Source organism: Carcharodon carcharias, chromosome 9 (genome assembly GCF_017639515.1).
Source record: "Carcharodon carcharias isolate sCarCar2 chromosome 9, sCarCar2.pri, whole genome shotgun sequence".
Taxonomy (NCBI): Eukaryota; Metazoa; Chordata; class Chondrichthyes; order Lamniformes; family Lamnidae; genus Carcharodon; species Carcharodon carcharias.
Window position 1 is genome coordinate 10,902,438 of NC_054475.1, and position 19,890 is coordinate 10,922,327.

General features: G+C 47.1%; 1 protein-coding gene across 2 annotated transcripts in view; it reads left to right on the forward strand.

Moving 5' to 3' along the window:
• Positions 1 to 19,890, forward strand: part of LOC121282298 — a 61,939-nt gene that overhangs the window by 39,082 nt on the left and 2,967 nt on the right. For both annotated transcript variants that reach the window (XM_041195952.1, XM_041195953.1), the window contains exons 11-14: positions 1,432 to 1,500; positions 9,591 to 9,645; positions 12,182 to 12,268; positions 17,895 to 17,966. In XM_041195952.1, coding sequence (XP_041051886.1) covers positions 1,432 to 1,500; positions 9,591 to 9,645; positions 12,182 to 12,268; positions 17,895 to 17,966 — 283 coding nt within the window. The remainder of the gene's footprint in view (positions 1 to 1,431; positions 1,501 to 9,590; positions 9,646 to 12,181; positions 12,269 to 17,894; positions 17,967 to 19,890) is intronic.

The following is a 19,890-nucleotide window of genomic DNA, read 5'->3' on the forward strand; positions in this document are numbered from 1 at the left end:
GCAGCGCGATGACACACTCCTCAAAGTGAGTGAGGGCCCTAATGTGGGCCACTACCCCCTGGCTGGGCCCTCTCCCTGCTGATGTGAGCCAGCTTCTCCTGCATGAAAACAGATGGAGAGAGTGTGAGCAGGATGATGGCACTGCCTGGAGTGTTTGTGTGATGAGTGGAGTCATGGATGGGATGAGGACACAAGCTCCAGAGGATATGAGCCTGATGGAGATGTGAGGGTGTGTGTGAGAGGTCGTGGTGTTGTCCTTTGAGGTGTGAGATCCCTGTGGGTGTGTGACGGGTTTGTGAGTGTGTGAGTTGAAAGTGATGAGGAGGGTGAATTACCTTGGTGGAGCAGAGGAGACCATTCATCCTGCAGTGGCACTGGGTGACTGTCCATTTTTGCAGGGCATTGGCGCTGACCACCACTGCCACTGCCTCCCAAGCCGGATTAGAGATGTTGCTGCCCATCCTGCGGCCAGAGCGGTGGCAGAGAACATCACAGCGGCCAAAAGGCACGAGAGGGACATGTCATTGAACCTGGGAGCTGTGGTCTTTTTGCCTTTCAGGTCCATGTCTTCTTTGCAGCAGTCGTGGGCTGGAAGCGCTAAGAGGTGTGTGCATGGCTGGACTATAAATATGGCAAGGTGATGAAATTGGTCTCACATTGATGGAAAGGGCTTGTTTCCCAGGAATGCATCAATAATGCGGAGGGTTTGGGATGATATGGCATGAAAAGCCGCCATTGCTGCCAACGGGTGAAACATCGTTTTACCTACCCGCTACCGCACTTAGTTCAAATCTAGGACAATACCACCCCATGTCCCCTAGTTCAAGTTTCTCCCACAAGGGGAAACATCCCCTCATCGTCCACCTTGTCAATTCTCCTCAGGATCTTATATCTTTCATCTCTGAGGAAGTGAATGTTGAAGTTAATGATACAGTACAGAAGGAGGCTATTTAACTCATCACGTCTGTGCCAGTTTGAAAGAACTATCCAATTAGTCTCATTCCCTTATCCTCACCCCAAAGCCTTGCAAATGGTCTGTGCTAAATTAAGTATTGACAACCAATATGGAGAAGGAGATAAGAGGAGGGGTAGGTAACAAAAGAATATGATTCCCCCCTCCTTATCATATATTGAGTCAATACATAACTGAGGTCTTAGCTTGCTGAGGTAACAGCTCCAGTGTGTGGTTAATGACAAACTGTAACCTATATGTTCTCAGTGGGTTAATAATTTCAGCTTCTGTTTGTGCCATCAGCGTTAATCTGAAACACATCAGTCTAACTCCAGTCTCAAGTGCTTTATTTTGCTCAACACTGTCCACTTCTCAAGAGATCATAAGAAAGAACAGGGTGGACCCCTTTTCTTGCAGTCACCATAGACACACAGGTACTTTTTGTTATCTATTGATTTGCATTTTTTGCAAATTTGTAGGTCTCTGAATTGAAGATGCATGAGTTCAGCATCAAACCATCCCTGCAACACAAGGTATTGTGTGTAAAGGTCAGTGTCTCCTGTTGTTGAATTCTTCCAATGTTAATCATTTACTGTCAATGCTGGGTGTGCCAAACATCAATTATTTATAAACAACAGAGATAAAAACAAAAAAACTGCGGATGCTGGAAATCCAAAACAAAAACAGAATTACCTGGAAAAACTCAGCAGGTCTGGCAGCATCGGCGGAGAAGAAAAGAGTTGACGTTTCGAGTCCTCATGACCCTTCGACAGAACTTGAGTTCGAGTCCAGGAAAGAGCTGAAATATAAGCTGGTTTAAGGTGTGTGTGTGGGGGGCGGAGAGATAGAGAGACAGAGAGGTGGAGGGGGTTGGTGTGGTTGTAGCGACAAACAAGCAGTGATAGAAGCAGAATATCAAAAGATGTCAACAACAATAGTACAATAGAACACATAGGTGTTAAAGATAAAGTTGGTGATATTATCTAAACGAATGTGCTAATTAAGAATGGATGGTAGGGCACTCAAGGTATAGCTCTAGTGGGTTTTTTTTTTATTTTTTATTTTATATAATGGAAATAGGTGGGAAAAGGAAAAAATTTATAATTTATTGGGAAAAAAAAAAGAGAAGGGGGAAACAGAAAGGGGGTGAGGATGGGGGAGGGGACTCACGACCTAAAGTTGTTGAATTCAATATTCAGTCCGGAAGGCTGTAAAGTCCCTAGTCGGAAGATGAGGTGTTGTTCCTCCAGTTTGCGTTGGGCTTCACTGGAACAATGCAGCAAGCCAAGGACAGACATGTGGGCAAGAGAGCAGGGTGGAGTGTTAAAATGGCAAGCGACAGGGAGGTTTGGGTCATTCTTGCGGACAGACCGCAGGTGTTCTGCAAAGCGGTCGCCCAGTTTACGTTTGGTCTCTCCAATGTAGAGGAGACCACATTGGGAGCAACGAATGCAGTAGACTAAGTTGGGGGAAATGCAAGTGAAATGCTGCTTCACTTGAAAGGAGTGTTTGGGTCCTTGGACGGTGAGGAGAGAGGAAGTGAAGGGGCAGGTGTTGCATCTTTTGCGTGGGCAAGGGGTTGTGCCATAGGAGGGGGTTGAGGAGTAGGGGGTGATGGAGGAGTGGACCAGGGTGTCCCGGAGGGAGCGATCCCTACGGAATGCCGATAAGGGGGGTGAAGGGAAGATGTGTTTGGTAGTGGCATCATGCTGGAGTTGGCGGAAATGGCGGAGGATGATCCTTTGAATGCGGAGGCTGGTGGGGTGATAAGTGAGGACAAGGGGGACCCTATCATGTTTCTGGGAGGGAGGAGAAGGAGTGAGGGCGGATGCGCGGGAGATGGGCCGGACACGGTTGAGGGCCCTGTCAACGACCGTGGGTGGAAAACCTCGGTTAAGGAAGAAGGAGGACATGTCAGAGGAACTGTTTTTGAATGTAGCATCATCGGAACAGATGCGACGGAGGCGAAGGAACTGAGAGAATGGGATGGAGTCCTTACAGGAAGTGGGGTGTGAGGAGCTGTAGTCGAGATAGCTGTGGGTGTCGGTGGGTTTGTAATGGATATTGGTGGATAGTCTATCACCAGAGATTGAGACAGAGAGGTCAAGGAAGGGAAGGGAAGTGTCAGAGATGGACCACGTGAAAATGATGGAGGGGTGGAGATTGGAAGCAAAATTAATAAATTTTTCCAAGTCCTGACGAGAGCATGAAGCAGCACCGAAATAATCATCGATGTACCGGAGAAAGAGTTGTGGAAGGGGGCCGGAGTAGGACTGCAACAAGGAATGTTCCACATACCCCATAAAGAGACAGGCATAGCTGGGGCCCATGCGGGTACCCATAGCCACACCTTTTATTTGGAGGAAGTGAGAGGAGTTGAAGGAGAAATTGTTCAGCGTGAGAACAAGTTCAGCCAGACGGAGGAGAGTAGTGGTGGATGGGGATTGTTCGGGCCTCTGTTCGAGGAAGAAGCTAAGGGCCCTCAGACCATCCTGGTGGGGGATGGAGGTGTAGAGGGATTGGACGTCCATGGTGAAGAGGAAGCGGTAGGGGCCAGGGAACTGGAAATTGTTGATGTGACGTAAGGTGTCAGAGGAATCACGGATGTAGGTGGGAAGGGACTGGACAAGGGGAGAGAGAAGGGAGTCAAGATAACGAGAAATGAGTTCTGTGGGGCAGGAGCAAGCTGAGACGATCGGTCTACCGGGGCAGTTCTGTTTGTGGATTTTGGGTAGGAGATAGAAGCGGGCCGTCCGAGGTTGGGCAACTATCAGGTTGGAAGCTGTGGGAGGGAGATCCCCAGAGGAGATGAGGTCAGTGACAGTCCTGGAAACAATGGCTTGATGTTCAGTGGTGGGGTCATGGTCCAGGGAGAGGTAGGAGGAAGTGTCTGCGAGTTGACGCTCAGCCTCCGCGTGGTAGAGGTCAGTGCGCCAGACAACAACAGCACCACCCTTGTCAGCGGGTTTGATGACAATGTCAGGGTTGGACCTGAGAGAATGGAGTGCAGTAAGTTCAGAGAGAGACAGGTTAGAATGGGTGAGAGGAGCAGAGAAATTGAGACGACTAATGTCGCGCCGACAGTTCTCAATGAAAAGATCGAGAGAAGGTAAGAATCCAGAGGGAGGGGTCCAGGTGGAGGGAGAATATTGAAGATGGGTAAAAGGATCCGTTGAACTGGGAGAGGACTCCTGCCCAAAGAAGTGAGCCCGGAGACGAAGACGGCGGAAGAAGAGTTCATGATACTGAACTCTTCTTCCGCCGTCTTCGTCTCCGGGCTCACTTCTTTGGGCAGGAGTCCTCTCCCAGTTCAACGGATCCTTTTACCCATCTTCAATATTCTCCCTCCACCTGGACCCCTCCCTCTGGATTCTTACCTTCTCTCGATCTTTTCATTGAGAACTGTCGGCGCGACATTAGTCGTCTCAATTTCTCTGCTCCTCTCACCCATTCTAACCTGTCTCTCTCTGAACTTACTGCACTCCATTCTCTCAGGTCCAACCCTGACATTGTCATCAAACCCGCTGACAAGGGTGGTGCTGTTGTTGTCTGGCGCACTGACCTCTACCACGCGGAGGCTGAGCGTCAACTCGCAGACACTTCCTCCTACCTCTCCCTGGACCATGACCCCACCACTGAACATCAAGCCATTGTTTCCAGGACTGTCACTGACCTCATCTCCTCTGGGGATCTCCCTCCCACAGCTTCCAACCTGATAGTTGCCCAACCTCGGACGGCCCGCTTCTATCTCCTACCCAAAATCCACAAACAGAACTGCCCCGGTAGACCGATCGTCTCAGCTTGCTCCTGCCCCACAGAACTCATTTCTCGTTATCTTGACTCCCTTCTCTCTCCCCTTGTCCAGTCCCTTCCCACCTACATCCGTGATTCCTCTGACACCTTACGTCACATCAACAATTTCCAGTTCCCTGGCCCCTACCGCTTCCTCTTCACCATGGACGTCCAATCCCTCTACACCTCCATCCCCCACCAGGATGGTCTGAGGGCCCTTAGCTTCTTCCTCGAACAGAGGCCCGAACAATCCCCATCCACCACTACTCTCCTCCGTCTGGCTGAACTTGTTCTCACGCTGAACAATTTCTCCTTCAACTCCTCTCACTTCCTCCAAATAAAAGGTGTGGCTATGGGTACCCGCATGGGCCCCAGCTATGCCTGTCTCTTTATGGGGTATGTGGAACATTCCTTGTTGCAGTCCTACTCCGGCCCCCTTCCACAACTCTTTCTCCGGTACATCGATGATTATTTCGGTGCTGCTTCATGCTCTCGTCAGGACTTGGAAAAATTTATTAATTTTGCTTCCAATCTCCACCCCTCCATCATTTTCACGTGGTCCATCTCTGACACTTCCCTTCCCTTCCTTGACCTCTCTGTCTCAATCTCTGGTGATAGACTATCCACCAATATCCATTACAAACCCACCGACACCCACAGCTATCTCGACTACAGCTCCTCACACCCCACTTCCTGTAAGGACTCCATCCCATTCTCTCAGTTCCTTCGCCTCCGTCGCATCTGTTCCGATGATGCTACATTCAAAAACAGTTCCTCTGACATGTCCTCCTTCTTCCTTAACCGAGGTTTTCCACCCACGGTCGTTGACAGGGCCCTCAACCGTGTCCGGCCCATCTCCCGCGCATCCGCCCTCACTCCTTCTCCTCCCTCCCAGAAACATGATAGGGTCCCCCTTGTCCTCACTTATCACCCCACCAGCCTCCGCATTCAAAGGATCATCCTCCGCCATTTCCGCCAACTCCAGCATGATGCCACTACCAAACACATCTTCCCTTCACCCCCCTTATCGGCATTCCGTAGGGATCGCTCCCTCCGGGACACCCTGGTCCACTCCTCCATCACCCCCTACTCCTCAACCCCCTCCTATGGCACAACCCCTTGCCCACGCAAAAGATGCAACACCTGCCCCTTCACTTCCTCTCTCCTCACCGTCCAAGGACCCAAACACTCCTTTCAAGTGAAGCAGCATTTCACTTGCATTTCCCCCAACTTAGTCTACTGCATTCGTTGCTCCCAATGTGGTCTCCTCTACATTGGAGAGACCAAACGTAAACTGGGCGACCGCTTTGCAGAACACCTGCGGTCTGTCCGCAAGAATGACCCAAACCTCCCTGTCGCTTGCCATTTTAACACTCCACCCTGCTCTCTTGCCCACATGTCTGTCCTTGGCTTGCTGCATTGTTCCAGTGAAGCCCAACGCAAACTGGAGGAACAACACCTCATCTTCCGACTAGGGACTTTACAGCCTTCCGGACTGAATATTGAATTCAACAACTTTAGGTCGTGAGTCCCCTCCCCCATCCTCACCCCCTTTCTGTTTCCCCCTTCTCTTTTTTTTTTTCCCAATAAATTATAAAGATTTTCCTTTTCCCACCTATTTCCATTATATAAAATAAAAAATAAAAAAAAAACCCACTAGAGCTATACCTTGAGTGCCCTACCATCCATTCTTAATTAGCACATTCGTTTAGATAATATCACCAACTTTATCTTTAACACCTATGTGTTCTATTGTACTATTGTTGTTGACATCTTTTGATATTCTGCTTCTATCACTGCTTGTTTGTCGCTACAACCACACCAACCCCCTCCACCTCTCTGTCTCTCTATCTCTCCGCCCCCCACACACACACCTTAAACCAGCTTATATTTCAGCTCTTTCCTGGACTCGAACTCAAGTTCTGTCGAAGGGTCATGAGGACTCGAAACGTCAACTCTTTTCTTCTCCGCCGATGCTGCCAGACCTGCTGAGTTTTTCCAGGTAATTCTGTTTTTGTTTTGTTATCAATTATTTATTCCCATCTTCCTTTTTTCTGTCACTTTCCCTCTATCCTCACCTGATGGCGTTGACTCCTTGATGGCACATAGTTCCAATGGCACCAAGAGGTGCCCATCAACCTCTCCCATAGGGTCACTCTCAACGTGAGAGCCCCTGACAGTAGGGGTCAGGAGGTTAGCAATCCTAAGGGATATTTTCTCAGGAGTTCCTCACTCAACACCCATAAAATGTGCACCTCCAAGCAAGATATACTACTCTGTTCAAGGGTAAATTATGTCCCTGCACACACAACAGGCTGAATTTTATGTGCCCCAGGTGTACATGTTTCCTGCAGGAGGTGGGTCATGTAAAATGGGGTGGGCATCCATCCCACCACCTTCCTGCCCACTCCCGAGCTCACCCCCATAATATGGGGACAGGTGGGCGCTGAAATTGGCAACCCGCCCGCCATATTTAAATCAACAATTAAGGCTCAATTTGACTTGTTATCAAGCCAATTGACCCTGATAATGCGCTGCCCACGTCATAATACATTTGGCGTGGGCAATAGGGGGGGAGCAGGAAACTCGATTTTTAATCTGAGATGGTAAAGAGCGGAAGAGTGGTGGTGACTCATCGGGGGCTACCCTTTGCCGCTCGTGGGGCGGCCCCCACCTTAGATGGAACACCCCCTTTCTTCCTAACTGCTCTCTACCTTAAACCCAATCCCTCCACCCACCCCCACCCCCAAACTGCCCCTCTCCCTAACCCGCTAATCGTCGCGGACAAAGACCTCGGACTTACCTGCCCTGAGGATCTGAGGCCCTTGGGACCTGCAGTCCTGGTAGCTGTCACTGACACCTTGCTGATGTTGCCGGGACTGATGGAGTGACTGGAAGCTCCAGAGGGTGGGACGTCTGCCCCAGTAAAGGGCAGAAGACCCGGCCAACCATCGTTAATGAGCCCCACCAAGCTTTATTGCTTTATTGGGGGTTGGCATGGAGCGTGTTGGCTCCATGCCGACCTGGTTTCCGGTGGGAAGGGGGTGGGTGGCAGTGCACATGCCATCCACTGCCCCCCACCACCCCCCCCCCACCCCCGATGCACCAACCACCCCACCCCCCCGCCCCCATATTATTCTGCCCAACAATTGTAAGGCACAGAAACAGGCCATTCAGCCCAATAGAGCCTTGGTTGTTGTATATTGGATCCATGCCGGTAAGTGAAGTCAAAACTAAGACACAGAGCTTTGCTGAGAGAGTTTATTGGCTTTGTTCAGTGTGAACGCTCCTCACAATTCCCCCAGTGTTCCAGCTATCTCCACACCCATCACTTATTTCCCTTAACAATGTAATTGATGAGACATTGACACCAGTGTTCTGTATGACACTCCTCCCACCCTTCTACATCTGGCCCCATCTACATATCCACCTAAAATATCCAGTAACAGGAACCTGACTGGAAGCAGTGCTGTCATTCATTTGGTAAGACCTTGGCTGAAAGGTAGAGGATAAACAAGTTGGAACAAGGTGTTCAAAATGATGAGGGGTTTGGTAGAGTAGATTGGGAGAAGCTGTTTACACCGGCAGAAGAGCCAGTAACCAGAGGACACGGGTTCTGTGCAGTATCGTTCCTGGATGGAGGAAATCCCAGTTTTATAAACCAAAGACCATCGTCTCAAAGAACCTAATCTAAATATGACCTGAGAGGTTTATATAATCACATTGTTCCAGTGAGCACCATGGCTGGTGGTGTGTCAAACAACATTAATGAGATTTTCTCATTAATAAGTGGCTTATTAACAATAAGTGGTATCGAACTAGACAAAATGGGAAGGCCAAAGGTTAAATCCTGGAGTGAATTGCAACAGTGCAGTGTTGCAAACACTAAAATTAGCCTCAGAATTGAAGGGGAGGTCAGTAGGAATTCCTGCACCTGAGCACTCTCGACCCCCTGTCAACAAACGCTGAGAAGGAAGTTTGGCAGTGATGCATCCTGTGGTTGACTTGCCTGCTGGAACCATGTATACTCACATATGGTAACTTGAGCCTGATAGCAACCATCAACCGTCAACCACCAGACAGCAGCCCACTGGCCCCAACATGTTGGAAAAGAAGAATTTAAACAATTATTCAAATTTTCATTGCGAGACCATCCCTTTAATTCCTGAAACACGGTTCACAAGCTAACTGCCAGAACACACACCAAGTCTGCCTGGAGAGAAACACAGGAACAGTGAGAGACCAAGAAAGACCATCTGGTCTATTCAGCCTGCCCCACCGCATTATGATATCTCATGTATCACAATTTACTTACACTCCCCACCCCAGCTCAAATGCCCTGAGTTCTCCCGAGAGGGCAGACAGGTGGAAAAGCCCTTGGTAGGAAACCGGTGGTAGGAAATGGCTGTGCATTACACACGCTGTCTGGAAACTAGGTTGGGAATTCTGCAATGGCCAGTTTTACACCTGTGCCAAAAATGAAAATACCCCTCCCAAATATCTTACCGAGTAACTTATAACTTTATACTCCATTCTCCCTGCTCTTCAACATATCATTCCTGGTAACCTTTTCCGAACCCTACTCACAACTTGAAAGTAGCCTACTCGAAGGCCTCCTCATTGCATTAAATAATGTTCACCCTCATGCTTTCCTCCAGCCACAGTGAATGGTAATTGTTGCAGTGACGTCCATTGTTCAAGAATCAAAGGAGATCCACCTCAGTCAGAAGTAGCACCTTTGGAAGGGGGCAAGAAAGAATAGGAGCCCAAACCAGATTATGGGTGTCAGTGGAGATTATGCTTTAATACCAACTTTAAGATTCACGTGACTGTTGTTCCCTTACAGGTCTGGTCTGATGACATCTACCCACTGCCTGAAAAAATCTACTGCACGCAGCCAAGTAGGAAAGCTTTTCTAGGCAACTTAAAAAACAATTTATATTAAATGTGAATAACTTCTGATCTTATCAGTTCTTTGCTTTAAATGTAAATATAGAAATGTTTAGATTTCAATACCCTTAACTCCGCTTCCCTCCTTTGTGTTGCTGTGACACTAATGCAGGGTGAAGACTCTGCTGAGGACATTCAAGTTTTTGCCGTCTTTAATTTAGATGTTCCACACTTCGTGTTTTTTTTAGTGCTGCCTAGGTTTTGGGTTGGGGAAATTATTTGAAAAGAGTGCAGGGAGCTTTAGGAATTGTAGAAATTGCCAGATGGAAAAAGACCAGGGTTCATTTAGGTTATCTTTGACCATCCAGATAGTCTTGGGTGGCCACTTATCTAGTTTTATACCAGATAGTCTGGCTTTTAGCCAATCTGGTCACTGTCCAGTAGCCGATTGCTTAATGTCTGTAATTTGGTCCTTTATACATTTCCTTCAGTAAAGTGGTGGCAGGACCTGTGCTCATTCCATTCCCTGTCCGCAGCAGCCTCAAAGTGACTGGGACACAGAAATCTGGAGTTGGTTTTCATGTCCCTTTGCACTCTCACCCTTTAGTTGTGCCTCACTTGCAATTTGGCTTTTTCCATCTCGAACCATGATGGATCTGCGTACGTGATGACATCATCTCTGTACATGATTATCTCACCTCCATACGCGATGACATCATCCCCCTGCACTGCAGAGATATCCGATATTCTTGGCCTCCAGAAGTGGCCACCCTATGGTAGCCCTTGTGATACAATGATAATGGTGCAGTTGACTGATCCCGGTGATCAATCTCCATCAATGTATCAATAACAGAGCCAGTCATGACGTGAGGAAAACCCCTAGTGGTGAAGAGCTTTGGGAACCAGAGGTCCGAAGTCACCTGTTCTTCCCAAGCACGCTCCACTGACACATATCAGGTCCCAGATTAATAACATTCTGGAGCCCAAAATGTTATTTTTTGAAAGAAAATGATCAAATTTGCTTTCCTTTGCCTCTATGCTTAGTTTTAGTTTTAAGACTCATATCAAAATCAGAAAACTGTTCCTCTCCCTAACGGGAGCCTGTGCCCTTCTGGTCTCCAGTGCCATCCCAAAACAGTGTCCTTGCCTAATAGGGTATTGACAGAATTCCACAGGCCTTTCCTAATGCAACAGGGACTGTCTTTGCATTTGGTGAGGATATCTCGACAAGAGCAGGAATGCCATAAATAGCATTGCTCTGGAGTTTGGTTGGGCTTACAGATCCCTGTGAGACATTTGGCCAAACAAATCCTGCCAAAAGATTGCTACAGAGCCTTTGCTTAAAAAAATCTAGTTTTTCAGAAAAAAAGTTAAATTATGAGGACAGACTGTATAAACTAGGTTTGTATTCCCTTAGGTATAGAAGATTAAGGGGTGATTCAATTGAGGGGTTTAAGGTGATTGAAGGAGTTGATAGGGTCGATAGGGAGAGAAACTATTTCCTCTGTTGGGGGGAATCCAGAACAAAGGGACAGGGCCTTAAAACTCGAGCCAGGCCATTCATGTTGATGTTAAGAAGCATTTCCTCCCATGAGAGCTGGTGGAAATCTGGAACTCTCTACCTTGAAAAGCTATTGAGGCTGAGAGTCAATTAAAAATATCAAAACTGAGATTATTTCTGAAAAGAGAGACATGTTACCGAAGTTTTTCATCTTATCAGGACAAATGCAAGAATGCCAAATTTCACATTCTTGTGTTTGTCCTGATGAGTGCAAGGTAAAAAGCTTCGGTGACATGTCTCTCTTTTCAGAAATATTCAAGTTCTGTACTACCAAAGAACTGAGATTGATAGATTTTGATTAGGTGAGAGTATTAAGGGTTACAGAACCAAGGTGTGTAGATGGAGTTAAGATACAGATCAGCCATGATCTAACTGAGTGGCCGAATAGGCTTAAGGAGTTGAATGGCCTTCTCCTTTTCCTAGATGCTTTTCAAATATAGCAACATAGAAACATAGAAAATAGGAGCAGGAGTAGGTCCTTTGGCCCTTTGAGCCTGCTCCACCATTCAATATGATCATGGTTGATCCTCTATCTCAACGCCGTACTCTCGCTCTCTCCCCATTTCCCTTGATGCATTTAGAGTCTAGAAATTCTGAAGTCTGGAAAGTCTATTTCCTTCTTAAATATATTCAATGACTTGGCCTCCACAGCCTCTGTGGTAGAGAATCCCATGGGTTCACCACCCTCTGAGTGAAGAAGTTTCTCCTCATCTCAGTCCTAAATGGTCTACCCAGTATCCTGAAGACTGTGACCCCTTGTTCTAGCGCCCCCCACCCCCCCCCCAGCCCCCAGCCAGAGGAAACATCATCCCTGCATCCAGTCTATCCATCCCTATCAAAATTTTCTATGTTTCAATGAGATCCTCTCTCATTCTTCTAAACGCCAATGAATATCTGTTGATGTGTTGGGACCTGCACCACACACCAGTTTTAAGAAAAATAATCCAACACAGATTCAAATGTCTTATTCTATTTCCATCTTTCAGAGGGAACTCTATCTCGCTGGTTTGCAGCCACCTCTTTGATAATTCTCGTCATCTGTCTGCTGGCTGCACTGATCCTTTCCAAGAAATGTAAGTGTTGGATGTTTGTCTTGTTGTTGCTCTGCTTAGGACTCCCTTTGCAATCAATAACAATCCGTATTCATACGAAAATGTTCCAAAATGCTTCAGGGAGAGGCGGGGAGAATACCGAGACAAAAGGCGGAGTGACCTCACAGGAATTCAATTTAATCAGATAGATCATCTGAAATTAAAGATTGAGTAAAAACTTCCTGCTGGGAGTCTCCCTCAGTATTACACAAAGTGTTAAAAGAAAGAAGGACTTGCATTTATATAGCATCATTCAAGGCCACCAGATCCCAAAGCGCTTTATAGCCAATGAGGTATACTTGAAGCCTAGCCACTGTTAAATGTAGAAAGTGCAGCAGCCAATTTGCACGCAGAAAGCCCCCTTAAATAACAATGTCATAATGACCAGATAACTTGTAATTGTGATGTTGATTCAGGGATAAATATTATCCATGACACCAGGGAGAACCCGCCTGCTCTCCTTCGTAATTGTGCAATGGGATCTTTCACATCACCTGAGAGAGCAAACAGACATCTCATCCAAAAGGTAGTCCTCCCTCAACACTGTACTAGAGCATCAGTCCTGGGTGACGCACTTTAGGAAGGATGGGAAGAGTGCAGAAAAGATTCACAGCAAAAGTTCCAGGGAGGAGGAACTTCAGTTATGAAGATAGATTGGAGAGGTTGGGACGGTTTCACTTAGACAAGAGAAAGCTGAGTAGGGATTTGATGGAGGCGTTCAAAACCATGAGGGATCTGGACAGTAGTTAGGGCGAACAAAAACAAAACTCCCTGGAAAAAACTCAGCAGGTCTGACAGCATCTGCGGAGAGGGATACAGTTAACGTTTCGAGTCCGAATGACTCTTCATCAGAGTAGTTAGGGTGAGGCTGTTCCCACTCGTGGGAGGATCAAGAATGAGAGGCCACTGATTTAAAGTGACTGGCAAAAGAAGCAAAAACAACATGAGAAAAGTCTTTTTCACGCAGCGAGTAGTTAAGATGTGGATTGCACTGCCTGAGAGTGTGGTGGAGGCAGATCCAACTGAAGCACTTAAAAGGGAATTAGACTGTTATCTGAAAAGGAAGAAGGTACAGGGTTACAGGGAGAGGACAGGGGAACGGCAGTAGGCGAATTGCTCATGCGGAGAGCCAGTGCAGACAGGATGGGCCGAATGGCCTCCTTCTGCGCTGTAACAATTCTGTGATTCTGCGCCCTGGAGTGGGGCTTGAACCCACAATCACCTGCCTCAGAGGCAAGAGGGCTACCCAGTGAGCCATGGCTCTCAAAACGTGAGGTCATCTAGAACTCTGCTGCACATGTCCCAACTCACACCAAATTCCATTCACCTACCACACCTTTGCTTGCTGACCTACATTGCCCCCCGGTTTAAGAAATACCTTGATTTTAAAATTCTCATCTTTGCTTACAAATCCCTCTATAGCCCACCGCCCACCCACCACCCACCCCCCACCCCCAACAATCTTAATCTCTTCCGAGACCCACAAGCCTCCTGGGGCTCCACATTCCTCCAATACTACCCTCTTCGGCATCTTTGGCAGTGGCCATGCCTTCAGCTGCTTAGACCCTAAGCTCTGGAATTTCCTCCCTAAACCTCTCCGATTCTCTACCTCCTTTCCTCTTTTAAGACACTCCTTAAAACTTAACCTCTTAGACCAAGCTTTTGGTGACGTGTCTAAATCTGCTTTTCTGGCTTTATTTCGAGAATGCTCCTGTGACATGCCCAGAGGCATTTTACTAATTTAAAGGTGCTAAAAAAAACAAGCTATTGTTATCACCTTGCAGTACATCAACTGTTTGTAATACAGATAGGAGTCGGGTGTCACTGCGCCTGAGGCTGCAGTGTTAACAGACATTCGAATAGAAACTAAGATAAAAGCAAAAAATCTGCGAATGCTGGAAATCCAAAACAAAAATAAAAATACCTGGAAAAACTCAGCAGGTCTGGCAGCATCTGCAGAGAGGAACACAGTTAACGTTTCGAGTCGGTATGACTCTTTAACAGAACTAAGTAAAAATAGAAGAGAGGTGAAATATAAGCTGGTTTAAGGGGGGGTGGTGAGGGTGGGACAAGTAGAGCTGGATAGAGGGCCAGTGATAGAAGGAGATAGCTAAAAGATGTCACAGACAAAAGGACAAAGAGGTGTTGAAGGTGGTGATATTATCTAAGGAATGTGATAATAAAGGTACAGATAGCCCTAGTGGGGGTGGGGTGGGGCGAAGGGATCGAAATAGGCTAAAAGGCAGAGATAAAACAATGGATGGAAATACATTTAAAAATAATGGAAATAGGTGGGAAAAGAAAAATCTATATAAATATTTGGAAAAAAAGGGGAATTGGAAAGGGGGTGGGGATGGAGGGGAGAGTTCATGATCTAAAATTGTTGAATTCAGTATTCAGTCCGGAAGGCTGTAAAGTGCCTAGTCGGAAGATGAGGTGCTGTTCCTCCAGTTTGCGTTGAGCTTCACTGGAACAATGCAGCAGGCCAAGGACGGACATGTGGGCATGAGAGCAGGGTGGTGTGTTGAAATGGCAAGCGACAGGGAGGTCTGGGTCATGCTTGCGGACAGACCGAAGGTGTTCCGCAAAGCGATCACCCAGTCTGTGTTTGGTCTCTCCAATGTAGAGGAAACCGCATTGGGAGCAGCGAATGCAGTAGACTAAATTGAGGGAAGTGCAAGTGAAGTGCTGCTTCACTTGAAAGGAGTGTTTGGGCCCTTGGACGGTGAGGAGAGGGGAAGTAAAGGGGCAGGTGTTGCACCTTCTGTGGTTGTATATTTCACCTCGTTTCTATTTCTCTTTAGTTCTGATGAAGAGTCATACGGACTCAAAACGTTAACTCTGTCTTCCTCTCCACAGATGCTGTCAGACCTGCTGAGTTTTTCTAGCTATTTTTGTTTTTATTTCAGAATTCCAGCATCCGCAGTATTTTGCTTTTATCTTAGTCATCCAGAAACCTGGCCAAATGATCTGAAGACAGCAAATGGGGAATTTAAATGCAGTTAATAAATAAATTTGGAATTAAAAAGCTAGCAACAGTAATAGTGACAAGAAGCTACTAGATTGTTATAAAAATCTATCTGGTTCACTAATTTCCTTTGGGAAAGGTAACCTTACATCCTTACCTGATGTGGGGCCTCTATATGACATTGGAGACACAGCAACATGATTAACTCTTAACTGGCCTCTGCAATAAACTAGTAAGCTAATCATAGAATGGTTACAGCACAGAGGAGGCCATTTGGCCCTCGTGTCTATGCCATTCTGTGAGAATAACTCACAGTCCGACTCCCTCACACTTACCCCCAGCCCTGAAAATTTTTTCTCTTCAGATTATCAACCAATTCTCTTTTGAAAGCCACGATTGTCTCCATCTCCATCACTCTCTGTGCATTCCAGATCCTAACCACTCGCTGTGTAATAATGGACAGAATTTTCTGCCTGTCGGGTGGGTGGGCCCAACCCATTCTCCGGCGGGCGGGGAGCTGATTCCCCCCCCCCCCCCAGCAAAGTGGGCCGCGCCGCCATTTTACATGGGCGGGCCAATTAAGGCCAGCCCGGCAGGAAGTGCTATGCACTTCCTGTGCGGGTAGAGGGGGAATTCCCTAAAAGCGAGAGTGCGCTCTTTCGCACATGCGCATGAAATAACGCACATCTCCCTGAGTCTAAGTGCAGCCTCAGGGAGATCGCTTCCACTTTGAACAATATTAAAAATAAAAATAAAAAATTCCCTAACATGTCTCCCTGAGATGGGACATGTTCATAATTTACAGATTAACTTGATTAAAATTTTTAACACCCTTCATGAAACCTCATCCCGCTGGTGGATGAGGTTTCATGTTTTTTCTAGTTGCCGCCGGGGCTCCTGGTCTGCCCACTAACCTTAAGGTTGGACGGGCAGGTCCTTTAATTGTTTAAATGATCCCGTCAATGGCCTCAATTGGCCATTGACAGGTCGGCGGGCCCGCAGCTGATTTTGCAGAGCCCCCGCCTTCCTGAAAATTTAAATGGGTGTTTTGCCCAACATCATCCCGCGTCATTTTATGTGTTGGCGAGCAGGCCCCGCCCCCTGCTCACTGACAGCAAAATTCTGTCCAATGTTTTTCTTCACGTCACCATTGATTCTTTAGCCAATCAGTTTAACACAGTAACCTCTGGTTCTCGGACTTTCAACCAATGGGAACAGTTTCTCTCCATCTACTTTTTCGAGACCTCTCAAGATTTTGAACACTTCCATCAAATTTCTTATTAATCTTCTCTAAGAAAATCCCATCTTCTCCAATCTATCCATGTAAATGAAGTCCCTCATCCCTCGAACCGTTCTCGTGAATCTATTCTGCACCCTCTTCAATGCCTTCATATCCTTCCTAAAGTGTGGTGCCTAGAATTGGACGCAATACTCCAGTTGAGGCTGAACGAGCATTTTGCAAAAATCCATCAAATCTCTCTTGCTTTTGTACTCTATGCCTCTATTTATAAAGTCCAGGATGCCGTATACTTTATTAACCACTTTCTCAATCTACTGTGCCACCTTCAATGATTTGTGCACATATACCCCCAGGTCCCTATGTTCCTGCAACCCCTTTTGAAGTCTGCACTTTATTTTATATTGCCTTTCCTAGTTCTTCCTAGCAAAATGTATCACTTAACATTTCTCTGTATTAAATTTCATCAGCCATGCGTCTGCCCATTCTATCAGCCATTGTTGTCTTAAAGTCCATCACTAGCCTCCTCGCAGTTCACATTACCTCCAAGTTTTGTGTCATCTGCAAATTTTGAGATTGTGTTCTCTGCGCCCAAGTCAAAGTCTTAAATATATATCAAGATAAGCAGTGGTCCCAGTTCTGCCCTCAGTGTATTCAAGAAGGCAGCTCATCACCACCTTCTCAAGGGCAACTACGGATGGGCAATAAATGTTGGCCCAGCCAGTGACACCCACATCCCATGAATGAATTAAAAAATATATGGATAGATTGACGTTAAAAATGGAAAATGCTGTAAATGCTCAGCAAGTCTTGCAGCATCTATGATGAAAAGTCATTGACTGTGAACATTAACTCTGTCTGTCTGTCTCTCTCTCTTTCTCTCTAAACAGATGCTGCTTGACCTGCTGAGTATTTCCAGCCTTTTCTGTTTTTATTTCAGACTTCCAGAAACAGCTGTATTTTGCTCTTTTTCTCCCCCTTTATACTTTCTGGGATGTGGGCATTGCCGGCAAGGCCAGTATTTGTTGTGCATCCCTAATTGTCCATGGACTGAATTGCTTGCTAGGCCATTTCAGACTTAGAGGTGTGTACTGGGCATATAGGTAATGTTCACGTTATATTATAATATTCTTGTTGGAATAGTCCCAGCACCAAAATAACTTTCCTTGGCTTTTTTCTTGCTGGTGACAAGAACGTGGAACGACAACACTAAATCCAAATTCTATCGATGCCCGTAACCCCAGGCAATGAGCAGAGCCCAGAACGTATGAAGCACTGCTGGGTGCCACACGGGAAAGGGAAATGAATTATTGGCATCCCACTATTGCAGCCTGGATTTACCTACCTCTCCTTTCTGGTGACACACTGACCTCATGCACTGGGTCTCCTTTTCTAACCAACAGATAGGAAGAAATCTCGGCTTTGTCGGAAACTCCGGAGAGAAAATGAGCAGCTGAAAATGCTAATGGCTCCAGGTAATAACACACACACACACAGCACAGTACATGACTTCAGCGATCTTCCCGATATCTTTTCCAACAACACTATCCCCCTCGAACGGTGGAACGGAAGGCTATTCAGCTCCTCGGGCCTGCTCCTTGATTCAATTTGATCGTGGTTAATCTGCACCCCATCTCCATTTACCCACCTTGAATCCTTATCCATTGGTACCCTTTTCTAACCAAAATCTATCAATCTCAATCTCGAAAATTTCAAAAAGACTTTTCTTCAGTAGTGATATTGTGCTGGAGGTGGGGGGGAAATGACAGATGATGTTGGTGGAGGGGGAGATGAGGACAGGTCTGGAAGGGAGGTGAGGGTAGAGTGTGGGTACTAGGTCTCTGTCGCACCTGTTCTGTCAATGTTAACTTCCGCACCAGGGCTCCTGATGGGTCTTCCGTTTCCCTCAGCGGGGGTTTCCCTTTACCACGGTTGACAGTACTCTCAGCCACACACGTCCCATTTCTTGCATTCTGTTCTTACCCCCCTTCCCCTTACTCCCAGAACCACTTCAGATTTCTCCCAGAGATAAAAACAAAAAAACTGCGGATGCTGGAAATCCAAAACAAAAACAGAATTACCTGGAAAAACTCAGCAGGTCTGGCAGCATCAGCGGAGAAGAAAAGAGTTGACGTTTCGAGTCCTCATGACCCTTCAACAGAACTAGGTGAATCCAAGGAAGGGGTGAAATATAAGCTGGTTTAAGGTGTGGTGGAGGGGTGGGGGGAGGGGTGCTGTTGGGGGAGAGAAGTGGAGGGGGGGTGTGGTTGTAGGGACAAGCAAGCAGTGATAGAAGCAGATCATCAAAAGATGTCACATGATGGGCCCCAGCTATGCCTGTCTCTTTATGGGGTATGTGGAACATTCCTTGTTCCAGTCCTACTCCGGCCCCCTTCCACAACTCTTTCTCCGGTACATCGATGATTACTTCGGTGCTGCTTCATGCTCTCGTCAGGACTTGGAAAAATTTATTAATTTTGCTTCCAATCTACACCCCTCCATCATTTTCACGTGCTCCATCTCTGACACTTACCTTCCCTTCCTTGACCTCGCTGTCTCAATCTCTGGTGATAGACTTTCCACCAATATCCATTACAAGCCTACTGACTCCCACAGCTACCTTGACCACAGATCCTCACACCCCACTTCCTGTAAGGACTCCATCCCATTCTCTCAGTTCCTTCGCCTCCGTCGCATCTCTTCCGATGATGCTACATTCAAAAACAGTTCCTCTGACATGTCCTCCTTCTTCCTTAACTGAGGTTTTCTACCCACGGTCGTTGACAGGGCCCTCAACCGTGTCCGGCCCATCTCCCGCACATCCGCCCTCACGCCTTCGCCTCCCTCCCAGAAACATGAAAGGGTCCCCCTTGTCCTCACTTATCACCCCACCAGCTTCCACATTCAAAGGATCATCCTCTGCCATTTCCGCCAACTCCAGCATGATGCTACCACCAAACACATCTTCCCTTCACTCCCCCTGTTGGCATTCCGTAGGGATCGTTCCCTCCGGGACACCCTGATCCACTCCTCCATCACCCCCTACTCCTCAACCCCCACCTATGGCACCACCCCATGCCCACGCAAAAGATCTAACACCTGCCCCTTCACCTCCTCTCTCCTCACCGTCCAAGGGCCCACACACTCCTTTCAAGTGAAGCAGCATTTCACTTGCATTTCCCCCAACTTAGTCTACTGCATTCGTTGCTCCCAATGTGGTCTCCTCTACATTGGAGAGACCAAATGTAAACTGGGCGACCGCTTTGCAGAACACCTGCGGTCTGTCCGCAAGAATGACCCAAACCTCCCTGTTGCTTGCCATTTTAACACTCCACCCTGCTCTCTTGCCCATATCTGTCCTTGGCTTGCTGCACTGTTCCAGTGAAGCCCAACGCAAAC